Source organism: Chiloscyllium plagiosum, unplaced genomic scaffold (assembly GCF_037043375.1).
Source record: "Chiloscyllium plagiosum isolate Xiang-an unplaced genomic scaffold, Cpla_swu_hap1 HiC_scaffold_34, whole genome shotgun sequence".
In the NCBI taxonomy this organism is placed as follows: Eukaryota; Metazoa; Chordata; class Chondrichthyes; order Orectolobiformes; family Hemiscylliidae; genus Chiloscyllium; species Chiloscyllium plagiosum.
Window position 1 is genome coordinate 15,040,562 of NW_028270172.1, and position 15,412 is coordinate 15,055,973.

At 43.5% G+C, this 15,412-nt stretch overlaps 1 protein-coding gene across 1 annotated transcript; it reads left to right on the top strand.

Annotated features, from left to right (window-relative positions):
* Positions 1–6,705: 6,705 nt before the first annotated feature.
* Positions 6,706–14,964, top strand: nrn1a (neuritin 1a). Its single transcript, XM_043719502.2, has 3 exons — positions 6,706–6,973; positions 9,852–9,996; positions 13,027–14,964. Exons 1-3 carry the CDS (start codon positions 6,919–6,921, stop codon positions 13,244–13,246), a joined length of 420 nt encoding a protein of 139 aa, XP_043575437.1. The 5' UTR covers positions 6,706–6,918; the 3' UTR covers positions 13,247–14,964.
* The last annotated feature ends 448 nt before the right edge of the window (positions 14,965–15,412 follow it).

A 15,412-nucleotide genomic window follows, 5' to 3' on the forward strand; every position in this document is an offset into this window, starting at 1 on the left:
GGGGGCAAAGCAGCTAAAGATGTGACTGGCAAAGAGAGATAATCAAAGTCAGAAATGTCCAAAAGGCCGGTGATGAAGGAACATGAAAGCTCATCAAGATTACATAAATTGGGAAGGCTGAATTCATAGCTGGACTTTAAAACGAGGTGAAAGTTTTGAATCAGTGTAGGCAAGGCAAGTCAGAAATAAATAACGAAGATTTAATGTAAGTTAGGAGACAGGCAGTTGTATTTGTGACTCATGTTTATAAAGACTAGACTACAAAGGAACTTGCAAGTTTGAGCAGGTATGCTCAAAACGAGCAACAGCCAAGACCGATGTCAAACATGACAGAGGGTTAAACACAGGAGGCTGGCTAGGAGTGCATTAGAATCGTTATCCCTGGAGGGACTAAGGCGTAGATAAGGGTTTCAATAGCAGACAAGCTGGGAGAGGGCTGAATAATGTTATAGATCAGAAATGTGATCCGAAACGCAGTTCAGGGTCAAATATGATATTCGGGATGCAAATGGCTGTGTTCCATTTCAGGCAAGTGCCCAGGAGGGGATTAGAGGCCTCCTCTACCTACTCTTTCATTTCCTCTTCCATCTCAATCTTCCATCTTTTAAACTCTGTCCTTTTCTCATTCCTCTTCCTTCATTTCCCAATATCGCAGCAATATATGAGCAAGATGGGGATTATAAACTAAAAGTATTGATATATTGGATCATTTTATAATGGCTTTCTGACAAGGTGGTGAGGTTACATTTCAACATTTCTTCTTAGTTTTATTGCTTGAAACGATTAGAATCCTACTGCAGTATTGACTTTTGATTTGTTTTTTTAACAAGCTTCAGTAGTTGATTATTCTGAATTAATCACTTTAATTGAGATTTAGAAGTGGAACAGGTCAGAGGAACAAGTGGAATCTCAGACTCGCTGAATAGACTCATTGTTTTTAACGTACTGGATGATATTTCCCCTGAGGCCTGTGAAAGACATGGAAAAGAGGAAATGTCAGGGTGCGTCTTGGGAGGCCAACAGAGAGAGAGTGGAAATGGGTCATTTAGAGAGGTCAGGACAGAGAGAGAAATTAAGGGTTCAAATTCCTTTTCACTCTAGGATCAGGATACAGTTGCTTTATCTGCTAAGTAAGGAGGATGAGATACGGAGACAGAGAGAGATGGAGCGTCAGAGAAGCCGAGATAGAGTCGAATGAACAAAATAGTAAAAGGAGCAAGTTGAAAAAGTAAGGCTTGTAATTACATATTTCACAGTGAGAATTAGGTTTGGGCGGCACGGTGGCCCAGTGGTTAGCACTGCTGCCTCACAGCGCCAGAGACCCGGGTTCAATTCCCGCCTCAGGCAACTGACTGTGTGGAGTTTGTACATTCTCCCCGTGTCTGTGTGGGTTTCCTCTGGGTGCTCCTGTTTTCTCCCATAATCCAAAAATGTGCAGGTTAGGTGAATGCTAAATTGCCCCTAGTGTTAGGTAAGGGGTAAATGTAGGGGTATGGGTGAGCCGCGCTTCGGCGGGGCGGTGTGGACTTGTTGGGCCGAAGGGCCTGTTTCCACACTGTAAGTAATCTAATCTAATCTACCACAAACTCAAGTGGGATACAAGAGTACAGTGGAAAGTGTACAGAGTCATGTACAAAAGGACCTAGCTACAAAATCTGAGGTTTAAAGCAGAAAATAAAGAAATAAAGTTAAAAGTTTAGCATTGCAATCCTTCGTAAGTGATTAGCCATGGGCTTGGATCCACCCCGTCGCTGAGACCATCAGAGTTCCCTCTCTGAGCGAGCACCACAGAACCGTATTGCCCGACGGTGTCACTGACATGAGACTGCTGGGCCGATCTCAGCAAAGCAGCTACCGCTGAAGCTCTCCACAGAAGCTTAGTAGCATTAAAGTTTTTTAAAAAGCAGAGAAAGCAAAGAAAGTTAAAGCAGATGAGTCGGCGATGGGCATCAACTCGGGTCTGCACTGGGCGTTAGCTTCCCAAAGTGTCTTACGGTAAGTAATTAAACACTTCCAAAGTAAAGCCAATGCAAAAAAGGTGGTCGATTACTGCATAGCAAGCTCCCAAAAATAGTCATGCGATAATAAGCAGATCATCAGTTTTAGTAATGTTGACTGAATGATTCATATCAGCCAGGTCACCCTTGTTTGAAGGTATAGTATTGCATCTTTTCACTCCTCAGAAGCTAGACAGGACTTCTGTTTCAATCTCAGACAAAAGAAAGCACACCTTCAGCAGAACAGCACTTCTTCCATTCTGCATTAGAGACCGACCCTAACTTTTGTAATTAAGTCTGAAGTGGAACATGAACCTGCAACGTTGGGACTCAGAAGCAGAAGTGCTTGAGCCACAGCTGACTAAAAACAAGAGCGAGAAACCAATTTAGTGTTTTGAATCTAATGTGACCTGAAGAGTCATATTCCACTTGAAACCTTCACTATTTTTTTTCTCCAAAGATATTGCCAGACCTGCTGAGCATTTGCAGCTTTTTGAGATTTTGCTTCAGATTTCCAGCGTCCACAGTATTTTGCTATGTATGAGTCACTGAGTGTGAGAGAGAGTGAATGAGTGTGGGATAACAAGTGAGTATAACAGCAGAGAAGGAGTTGATGAGCTGGAGTATGAACTAAGGTGAGAGTGTGTGAATGACCAGGAGTGAGAGACAGGGAGTGAAGTTACATCAGTGAAAGGAATGAGTGTGATTGAGGGCAGGAAATTGAGTGCAAACGCCACAATATGGGGTGTGGTCGTGGGTGGGATCGGGGGTGGAGATGGAGGGGGACATCGGCATATAATAGCCAGCAGTTAGATTCCAAGCTCTTCACGTCTCACGTCCACCCACTTTCCATCCCACAGTCTGTGGAAGGAAAATGAAGAGACGTTCAGTTCCCATTAACTCCCACTCATAGCCCAGGAACTGTACAAGACTTCAGTGCAGCTCTGACAAGTAAGGTTACTTTATAAGTTGTGTACAAAGTTAAAAATCACACAACACCAGGTTATAGTCCAACAAGTTTAATTGGAAGCACTAGCTTTCGGAGCGCTGCTCCTTCATCAGATGACAGTGGAGCGTCGCTCCGAAAACTAGTGTGTTTCCAATTAAACCTGTTGAACTATAACCTGGTGTTGTGTGATTTTTAACTTAGTACACCCCAGTCCAACACCGGCAACTCCAAATTATAAGTTGTGGTAAGACTCATACTTTGAAATCACATGCAAGGCCTTTCTGATGGCTCAACTGGTGATCATAGTGAAAGATATGAGATTCTGAGGGAACTTATTAGGGTGGACGATGAGAGGATGTTTCCCCTTATGTGACAGAGACTGGATCTAAGGGGCACGGTTTAAAAGGGAAAGGGCAATCTTAAATTTTTCCTCCCAGAGTTTTGTGAATGTTCGGAATTCTCTTCCCAGGAGGCAGGGTCTGAATATATTGAAGGCAGAGGGAGTTATATTATTGACGAGCAAGGGAGTCAAATGTTATCAGGGATAGGAATCAAAGGTTATCAGGGATGGGCGGGGGGGGGGAGGGGTGGGTGGATTTGAGACCAGATCAGTCATGACCTTATTAAATGAGGAACAGACTTGAGAGGACCAGTGACCTAGTCCTGCTCCTAATTTGCATCTCTCTGAAGAAACGTCACTTCGGCTGGATGTTAGTTTGCTGTCTCTCCCTGGATGCTGCCTGACCCGCTGTGATCGCCAGCATTTGTTATTTTCATTGCATGTGTCCATATTTGTTACAGGCGGCCAATTATTTTATCTCAAAATGACCAACGACAAATGTGACTTTTCATGATTATATCGGTACACACTTACATCAGATTAACTCGATTGTAGCTATACCAACTGTTCACCAAATCGTAGCTTTTTGTTACTTATCGTTCAGTAATTATATTTTAAGTGCAGCAAATAATATTTCGATTATACTTGACATTGCAGTTTTGACACTATCTTAAGAAACAGACGAATCATTCATATTTGTTGGTGTTTCTGCAGTGAAATTGAATATATTTCATCATTTTCATTTTCTTTATTAAGTATCACATAATTTCTATTCCTGTATAAACATCTTAAGTATTTACAGTGAGATTGGATAGAAATACTCTACTAAATCATTTTCATTTGGAAAACCAGCATTGCGTAGTTGAAAACAATGAACAGTCTCTAGACTTTCCAAAGTTGTAGAAAACATCTCCAACCATTTCAATGGAATCAGGATGAAATGACATTGTGTTCGAGGGACTTTTTCTTCGTAATTCTGAGAGTTGCACTTTGTTAACGGTCAAATGAAGTGAATCGAAGGTAAGCCTGCGATCGGAATGTTAGTTGAATTCAATCCCCTCGATGTATTTTGGTCCGAGCGTGTAATAGGTCAGCCGCTCCAGCCCTTTGCAAGCGGGAGTTTGAGTGTGTCGGTTGACGCCCGCAGTGTAGCTGCAGCTGCATTGCTCATTAGGTGAGACCGCCTTTCGAACAGTGCACTGGACTGTCTCAGAAATGGAGTGGAATGTCAGAAATCCCGTGGTGAATTGAAATGTCACCATATCCACACACACACACAGACACACAGCCCCCCCCCCACACACACACAGACACACAGCCCCACACACAGACACACACACATACATACACAGACACACACATATAAAAACAGGCACACACAGCCCCACACACACACACACATACATACACACGACACACACACATACACACACACAGACACACACATACATACACACGACACACACAGACATACACACGGACACAGACACAGACAGACACACACAGCTCCCCCCGCCCCCCCCCCCCCCCCCCCACACCACACACACACACACACACAGAGGCAGGAAACCCAGATCCGACTGGTATTGAATGACTGCATTGTGGAAATCCTGGAATCAATGAAAGGAAAAGCCAATTTCTCTCCGTAAACTAGTTGGGAGCCTGTTTGCTTGAATCGAAATTTAAACAGGCAACGATACATGCACACACACACACACACATACGCACACACACAAATACACACACACACATATACACACACATACACATACACACACATACACACACACGCACACACACATATACACACACACACATACCCACACACACATATACACACACACATACACAGAATTCAGGACTTGGAAAATTTGGTTACACAACGTGGCTGGTGAATGTTGCAATTTCTATCCAAAAAAAAGAGCCTGCATTATTTATGTAGTGAATTAAAGTTAACACTGACCACCCCCACCCCCCGGGGGAGAGTTAGGTTATTCGAGTAAAGGGAGATGGATGGAGGGTGATTGAGAAGTGGCGGGGCACCAGCAGTGAGGCATGTTAAAGGGGCAGACTCCAAAGAAGCTAACCTGGGGGGAGGTGGAGGCGCCCGAGGGCGAAGGGCGGGCTCTTTAAGCGGGTAAGAGAGATCTGCTTGCTGATCATTATTCTGTCCATCAGCTCCTGTCGGGACGGGGAGAGATTCCTGCTGACGTCAGCGGGAGAGATACACTTTGAGCAGCCACAGGATGACGTCATTCGTTTCGCTGGTAATCCCAAAGGGGGCATCAATTATTTAAAGGGGCTTCAATAAACAAGGAGAGTGAAAGAGGGGGGGAAATCCCTCAATCCTCAGCTTCCATTTGCTCTCCAAAGCAGATCCACTGACTATCTCGGAAGCAGTCTCTGTCCTTCCACATCCTTCGACTGTGATGCTCCCCGCAGTCGAACAGCAGGATGACTCCAACAGGGATTGACCAGAGGTTTGATCTCCATCTCCATCAGGGCGAGCCAGACACGTCTCTTCCACTCCCCAAGCCCCTGTCGATAATCCCTTTTGGCCGAGTCACTGTTCGGAATCTCATTGATCATCACTTGATGATCGGTTTCCTCGCTGAGTGCCGGTTAATTTTTGAGGTTGCCTGATTTATGGGACCCGGCAGAGTCATTGATGAAGAAAAAGAGCCAGATAAACTTGCTAAAGCGGACCATCCTTCAATGAAATGGGCTCACTTTTCATTTCTTCTTAAAGCTGGGCAGGTCAGAGCAGGGCAGGGGGCGTGGAGGGGGTGGGGGGCGAGAGGTGAAAATTGCTGCAGAGAAGCGAAGCTCATTTTCAAAATCAGAAACATTTGGGTTTCTCTTTAATATTTAAAAAAAGCCTTGGAAATGTTAATCCTGGAATAGATGCGAAGAATCCTATAGTGTGTGTAAATGTTTCAAATGTTATTACCCAAACCTATTTAGGAAGGGGCTTTGACAGTCGATTTCAATATTCCACATCCGAGAATGTTATTTTAAAGAAAACACCATTCACCGCCCTATTCACTAAAGTTTCGCTCTCTCCTGACAACCTTTCTCATGTCCCAAGTTGCTCCCACTCTGATCAATAGTCATGAAGTGTATGGGGTGGGGAGGAGGGGGGGTGGGTGCGGTGGTCAATCTCACCCTCCTCCCCAGAGGGTGGGAATTTAAGCTAATGTCAGATTGGAGTGGGTGCGGGATATTTGATGTCACCCCCCCCCCCCCCCCCCCCCGCCATATTAAAGCGGAGAACTGAGTAATACCCAGCCCTCTGATGGCTATAAATACGATGTGTGCCTGGTTTTTATTTCACTCCCCCCCCACCCCCTACCCCCCCCCCACCCCCACCTTAGCCCAGTCGGATTCAGTGAGAGTAACCCATACGTCAGGAGTGTACGTGGCCCAGCGAAGCTCTGCCTAAACTCCCACCCACACCCCACACCCTCCCCTTCCCTCAGACGGCAGTGAACCAACCCAGCCCGGCTGCACTGTGCTGTTATACTTGGAGGGACTAACTTGTTGGCAATGTCTGATGTCCGGCCTTCCCCCACGTTTTCGCAGCTAACCGTCTGAAAAAGCCCGCAGTCTTCAATGGTTCTACTCAATATAGGATGGGACTTACGTTGAACGGAGTGTACCTTGCACTTACTCTCGCTGTACAGCTCGGTGAGTGAAACCATAACATTCGATTAATTCATTCTGTGTGTGTGTATATACACCGGTTGGTGTCTGACCCTCACTCTCACAGTGGCGCGTTATCACCTCTCACTCTACATTCCAACCCCTTGTTCAGGGAGAGAGGGGGAATAATGCGAGAGATCGTGACGCACCGTCCAACTCAGTCTGAAACCATCTCCCCCCTAGTCGTTTGAACAAGGAACTGACTCCCGAACACAGGAAAACTCAGCATTCATCCATCGTTCGTTTATTTTATATATATATATATATTTCTGTCCGTGATAACGCCGCGGTGTGTCACCTTCCTTTGGGTCCGATAACGGAGAGAGGGAGAGAAAATGCAGGACGTGGATTGAAATGTAATAAAGCCGTCCTGCAGCTCTCTCTCTCTCTCTCTGTTGCAGGACTGGCGGGTTGTGGGAATGTCAACTTCTTGTAGACAATGAAAGAGTTAAAACTGGGCTCTCACCCTCGGAAACATAAAGTCTAAAAGTTATTTTCTAGGGATTCAAACCAGATTTTCCCCCGGTCATATGACATCCAGCCGCAGTTAACCTTGTACTGTACATAAAACCCTCGACTCTGAAAAATATCAGACCCAAACAGAGAATATAGAGCCTCCCATTGCTAGCCTTGGACGCACAGTCGCAAGATATTTATTAATGGTTTATTCAGATCTGTTTGGGCATCATGTTAATATCCAAAATAAAATCCAGCCACTATTAACACGTTCTCCAAGTTGTAGTGATTCAGAGGCAGAAAAAAAATCCTCCGTCTTCATTAACATCGGCCATAGTGCCTCTAGTATGTTCCCCAGGCTTTAAGAAAGGCAAATGAATCAGTTCTTTGCTATTTTCATTGAGATTTTAAATAGCTAGAAATTACAGCCCCAGAACGAGTCAAAAGGAAATCATTTTCGAAACTAAATGGGGAGAACGAAAGGAGATTTCGACTTTCTCTCAATAATCCTGAAATTGTTCCCTGGGCACGGTTCAAAAATTCCCGGTTTAAGGTACGGATTTGACATCGAGAGAAAGCTATCCCGGGAAGCGGCGTAGGAAAACCTCTTTCTCTCTCTCTTTAATGTGGAACACGGTGAAGGCACATTCGTTTGCAGGCGAGGAATAGAGTTAAGATTGAATGTGTAAATTGGGAGCAAGCATTATGAGTGGTTTCCCCTCAGAATGTCAGGCAATCTCCTCATTTGAAAGGATTAAATAACCCGGCCAAATAAAAATTTTAAAAAAGGCATCGCCTTCTGTGTTTGTACCGGCGCGGAGGTCTAACAGCAGATCTGACCATTCCCTACCGCAGCCATCACTGACGGATTCTATTCCAGATGGATCTTTGAAATGCATTTTTTAAAAAAAAGGTGTTCGATAATCACGTCAGTGTTTTAATCCATTTTTAAAAACATTTTATTAATAGGTTACCCGTTTACATACAACGGCAGAAAGTGCATTTTAACGCATTACCAAGCGATGTAACAAGCCCCGTGATTGTAACCGGAATTCTAGAGTACTGCGGTCAATTTCAATGGGGACGGTTTCTTTCCCGTTATCTCGTACATTTATACATCGGACCATCCGCTCTCCCCCCAAAGAAATATGCTGGATAACCCAATTTATACCGTTGGATCAAAATATTCACCTGTAAAATCGAAGTGAATAACAGCAAAATAAAAATCACATTCAAACCCGCCACTCTGAATTTTAATAAGGCGCTTATTTGGACAAGTTATGGACATTTACAGACGGGTACAGATAATTCCAGACCCATACATCAAAGACACCTTTTACTGTGAGAGTAGTTTAAGGCCCTTGCCCATATTTCAATTCTTTAAGCCGGTTACAGCTGAGGTACCACCAGCTCATGATTAGCCAGATCCCAGAGTGCCATATGGTACTGGTATTAGCCTTGTTAGTGAGGCGCATTTGGTCAGGATCCGTGGACTGATCAATTAGGCCAGCGCGCTTAATTCCCCAACACTTAAGGGCAGGTTTGATAGCGTTAACTAACATGTACACGGTTCCGCTCGGAGACTCCAGTCAATCACCCGTGCATCGAATTGAATTTTAAAACAAAATCAACTGAGTATAAGATGACCATCCGGGCGAAGAAGAGGCATATAGAAAGTGGAAAACTGCTGTTGTACAAAACCAAAAGAAAATGCAGAGGACTCCGACAATCTACCGGACGGAATCCGAAGCCCCAGGGACAAGTTGCGAAAATGCAACCATCCCCACGCCGGAAACAAAATAAAAAATCCCGATTGATTTCTGGCGACGCCTTGCCGTTTTACCGTCCAACTCCAACTTACCGAAACCGACACAAGCAAGTCAAGGGAACGCTGCCCGGGAACTGGTCACACCCTTTCCGAGTCCCAAAACTAAACGACGGGAAAAGATTTCAGCCTGAAAGTAACATTCAGAAAGTCTGCAGGTCACACAGATGGAAAGGGGACGGGGCGTTGGTGGGGGGTCGCACTCATGCCAATAGAGACCTTGCAAGAATATCAAAGATAGACTAAAAATAAACCTGAAACAGACAGGGGACTGTTATTTTAGCCTACAACAAATAGAGCAGCTCCAGTCAATATCTAATTGGAGAGGGGAGGGAAACATATCAGGTTTCTGTTAAAAGGAGCACCTCTCCTGTAAAAATAATGTATATTTAGATTAAAAATTCTCCATAATAATATTAAAATGTATGTTTGTGAGATACAGCGCACCACATGAAAAAGGCTGGAAAAACAGCATATAAGTAACTAGTTGGCAGAAACGCATTGTTGTCTTTTTATTATGATTAAAGTGTTATGATGAGTAACAGTATTTTATGACCACTGCTGTTTTAATTCCCCCCGCAGCTTATCTGTTCCATACTGTGCGAGCAGCCGGCAAGTGCGATGCGGTGTTTAAAGGATTCTCGGATTGTTTGCTGAAATTGGGAGACAACGTCGCGAACTATCAGCAAGATATGGACGACAAGCAGAATGTGGAAACCATCTGCTCGTAAGTATGACACCAACACACACCCACACTCACCAGCACCGCCGCCTCCTCCCCACCCCCACTCTCCCCACGTGGAACACGCGAGGCAGGAATATCACCCACATTCACCACTCTCCCACATGGTCTCTTACACTCACTGACTCAGCACCGCGCCCCATACCCTCCACGCACACACACGCATCATCACGTCCCGTTCCAACATGTTGCTGTTCTCCATCTGTACACACAAAGGGTACACATCCGAACAAAGGCCCGAGAACTGCCTACCAACTGGTGCTTGCGATGTATCACAGGGTAACAATGTTTTCCAGTGAGCCCGACTGGAGACTTAGAGATGTGCATATTTCCCACATACAGCCACACCTATAATCTACATTGTATAATCCATGCCAACAAACCGTAGGTTTTAAAAAGCGATATACTGCTCTCTCGATTCCCATCCTGCAAACACAGACATACAATTATTCCCCCTGTTCATGAATGAACGTTCCATGGTCGCCTTTTTATAGGAGCTGCAAAATTATGAATATTTGTTGTATATTACGCTGATTATTTGTGCGCGTGTACGGCCCCTGGAAGTGCATAGAATCATTTGCAAATATATGTAAAGGCACAGAACCATAAAGAATAACTGCAAAACATGCGGCATTTAAAAGGAGTACCGTATATAACAAAAAAAAATGTAGCGATGAATGAATAACGAGCAAAGCCCATTTTTAAATCCTTACCTTGACTATTTAACATTTTACAACATGATATAATGTCTTTCTCATGGAAGTACATGGTTTGGATGGATTGTGGTTTTGAACGGCGGCTTGGATGAATAGCAAATGAATTTCTACTAGGACATTTTTTGGGGGTACCAAATAATTTTGCCCCCTTTTAATGCTCCTTGGTATCGCGAACTATGGTAACGTTACCGACTATCCTGATATACATTTGGGGCAAGCGAACAGACGTAATATGAGGATTAAAAAGCAGTGGAAAATATATAAACCGAAATGCTTGAGTATGCAAGCAAGGGGGAATTACCTCAATCCGAACAAGACTACATTCCCGGAGGAGAACAGTTAATATTTATTGTAAAGAATAGCAGAACAGCGTTTGCTGTGTGTGCAGCATGGTAACCACTAAATAAACTGCCCGGTATATTATCCACAGTTAAAATTGGAATTTTGAGCCCCACTTGCTTCCTATCCTGTAAAGAATTCGAGAGCGGATGCAAGGGGAGATCAGAAATTACATGTCCTCTGGGTCGATCCTCTGGGACATGTAATTATAGCAGAAATACTGCAGGAAAGATTGCCCAGGCATCTCAATATCCCATTATTTATTGCCCGTGTATAAAACACTGCGGGTGCTGACATTTTACAATGTTGATTGAGAAGCTCTGCCATTGCAACAAACCGAATGCCGCCGTGGTGTATGCATTATCTGATTTTAGTATTTCAAATATTTCGTACAGAAGAAACAAACCGTTATAAAATATGCAGTTGGATAGATTGATCTGCGCCGTATAAAATATTAATAGACTTGCTTTGTATGTGGCTGTGTAGATGTGTCTGTGCGTGTGTGTAGTTTTGTGGGTGAATGTGAGTAGATTTTGTGTTTATGCATGCGTGTGTGTTTACAGATATGTCTGTGTATGTAGATATGTATTTGCGTTGAGTGTCTCAATGTGTGTACATAGGTTTGTATGTGTGTGGATTTCTTAGGTACGTGTGGTTCTTTGCATGTTTGTGTTTGTGTTTAATGCGTATGTGTGCGTATGAATAGGTAGATCTCTATATTATGTGTATGTATTTATACATGTATGTTTGCATTTGTAGGCATATAAGTGCACATTCGTGTATATGTACGTGTGTGCATATGCACACGTGTGCACGTGTGTGTATTTGGATGCATATATGTGTATTTTTGTGTGTTTATATATGTGTCTAGGTATGTATGAATGTGTCTGTGTATATGTATGTGTTTAGATACGAGTCTTTGTATGTATGAATGTGTCTGTGTATATGTATGCGTGTTTATATATGTGTATATATGTATGAATGTCTGTGTATATGTATGCGTGTTTATATATGGGTATATATATATATATATATATGTATGTCTGTGTATATGGAGAAGCGCAGCAGGTCAGGCAGCATCCAAGGAGCAGGAGAATCGACGTTTCGGGCATAAGCCCTTATTCAAGAAGAAGGGCTTATGCCGAAAGGTCGATTCTCCTGCTCCTTGGATGCTGAATGACCTGCTGCGCTTTTCCAGCCACACATTTTTCAGCTCTGCTCTCCAACATCTGCAGTCCTCACTTTCTCCTGTCTGTGTATATGTGTGCGTTTATATGTGTCTATATATGTATGGATGTGTCTGTGTACATGTATGTGTTGAGATATGTGTATATATAATGTATGAATGTCTGTGTATATGTGTGCGTGTTTTTATGTGTCTATATAAGTATGGATGTGTCTGTGTATATGTATGCGTTTATATATGTGCATATATAATGTATGAATGTTTGTGTATATATGTGCGTGTTTGTGCATGTTTGAATGCATGTATATGTGCTTGCGTGACAATTTTCTACAATTTTGGCGTTAGCTGGAAAGCATGTAGGCTCCCAGGCCGTTAGAGACAGGGACACCTCCGGGCACAGCGCGGTTCTCTCACGATGCCTGGATCTGTTCAGAGGGGAGTGAGAGAAAAAAAAACATGAGGAAATGTGCCGATTGCAATGGCCCTGCCCAACGTGAGTGACAAATGGAAGTCGTGCCACTTTAATGACGATTAAAATGCGCCTTGATTATCAAACGAGTTGCAGAGGGATGGATGGAGGGTGGCGGGGTGGGGGGAGTGTGGGGTGAAAGAGAAACCTAAGAGCGAATGATTGGAGTAGAGGGAGACATTGCACGGGGAGATGGACAGAGGTGCGGGAGATTGATTTGTCGGAATTTTCGGTGTATTATTTTGATGTTTGGATTCATTCTCCTCCTCCTTACACCTCCCCCCCCCCCCCAAATAAAACTCCAGATACTGGAACGACTTCCACGCATGCGCCACGACTGCCATCGCAGATTGTCAAGATGGAGCAACCGATGTTTGGGAAAAACTCAAAAAAGATTCCAAAAACCTGGATTTCGAAGGCAGTTTGTTTGACCTGTGCGAAAGGAATAACTCTGCAATAAGCCCCCAGTGTTTCACTTTCGCCGTTTTAACATTGTCCGTCTTACTGACCTGGATCCTACTGTAGAGACATCACACACAACAAAAAAAAAGCATTTTTGCAAACGCGCCGCCCACCCGCCCATGTTGTGTGTGTGGGGATGTTGCAAAAAAAAATCATTTCAGAATGACAGGACCTTGTGATTCGTCAGTGAGCCAGAAGGTATTTGCCAGGAGTGGAAACTGTCTCACGTCTCTTTTCTTTTAAATTATTCTTATTTCGTTCTCATTAATTTACACACACAAGCGGTTTTTTTGTGTCATTTGCCAAAATGTTACCGAGGAGCGTCAACCCTCTGAAAACAACAAAAGAACTGCAACGAGAACTCACTCAACAAGAGGATATCTCTAACCAGATGCAGACCAGAACCCCAGAGTTCGGTTCAAAACTCAGGAACGGCCTTTGAGCCAGAAGTTAAAGTGTTGTGAGCCCTACGGAGGAACAGAGAGAGAGAGAGAGAGAATCAAGCAGCTGGCCACTCTATTGTGTGAATCTTGGTGATTAAACACCTTCGCTGTGTTTCTTACTGCCACCACCTAGTGTGTATTGAGGTCTTGTGCTTTTTATCATTGTAGAACTCTCACGGGACGTGACAAGAAAACTATAGTGATCGCCTCCCTTTCCAAAAATAACAGAAACCCGCGAACAATTCAGATCGCGGTCAGCTCCCCTTCCCCTACCCCTCTCTCTCCGGAGAATCGCAAAAATTGTTTCCTACCCGTAAAAGATATCCTCATCCTCACAAGCTTCTTTTTTCTTATTTTTTAAATTTTAAATATATATATATATCTATAAAATATATATGCTCACTTATTTTTGGATGTCGCGTAGCAGAGTAGATCACTAAAGGGTCTTAAATGTATCTCAAACGAAACAGTATGAGAACCAATCGTTATTTTAGAAATAAAAAAGTTACTCTCAAAAGCAAACCGGCAAAAAATATAGCTACAAATCCAGAAATAAATATATATGAGTTTTTTTGTGGTTGATATAACAGTGTCGCTTGATGTTTGAGCGAAAATCAGAAATATAAAAAATGTTAAAACTTGCTAGAATATGGTTATAAAGCTCCTGTTGTACGATTTGTATTAAAATAATGAATTTTAAAAATATCTTAAGGCCCAGAATGTGGTTGTCCTGCTTGCAGCATTAGGGCAGATCATTTCCTAATTAATAATGTAAGATCCTCTAACAGTAACCTGGCGACGATCGATTGGAATCGTTTTCAGGTCTCTCATTTGTAGTCTCCCGGTGTCCTCCGTTTAAAACAAATATAACGGGAAGTGGGGAATGTAGTGTAGAAAGGACAACGTCAGAACATCGAGTAGAGGAGTCAGTTTTAGGTCTAATATACAGCGGGAAAGGTCAATAGATGATTTATTGGACACATGCTCTCCACATATGGAGCCACTGGTTGGGACACTTTGAAATGAATTTATTCAGCGCTCTTGTAGGCGTTTTTGAACGTTTCCCAAATTGGATGCTGACGTTGCACTGTAATGGAATATTTCTCCCGAGCGAAGCCGTTGAAAATTTAATGTGCCGGCCAGGACAAATTTCCACCATAATTCATGAACAGCCGGCGGGATGCCGATTTTTTTTTTTGCATGGAGCGGATTAACCTCAGCAACAGCTCGCCTGGCTTATGGAACCGAGCTTAGGGAGAGCTGTCCGGTCTCGGTGTAAACTTAATGGGAAATGCATGTGACTTAGTGTTGACTGTGTCCGGGGGTGGGGGGGACTTTCTGATTTCATCATTCTGGGGAGGTGTGCTGGCCTCAATTAATTCCCACAGCCGCGTCGGATGGACTGAGCGGGTGGGGTGGGGCGGGGGGGGGGGGGGTGAATCGTCCTGCCGCGTCTCGACCCAGTGCAAAATGGAAATGGAACAGCACCATTTTTCTTTTTTTCAAAAAAAAAACATGAATCACATCCTATCACAGTCACTCGGTGTAGATTAAACAAGTGCTTCAGTCAACGTGTTTTATTTGGGGTTAACATTCGGTCTGTTTTTTACATCAAAAAACAAGAGATGGCAAATGAAAACAAATAAAAACAAAGGCGCAGATTTCCAGCCTCTTTGTTTTTATTTTGCTGATTGTAATCTTTAAAAATGCAATAAAAACATCGAGATGTTTAGCTTGACCGGACCAGGGAGGCGAGGATATCAGGAATTGGATGTCACAAACAGAA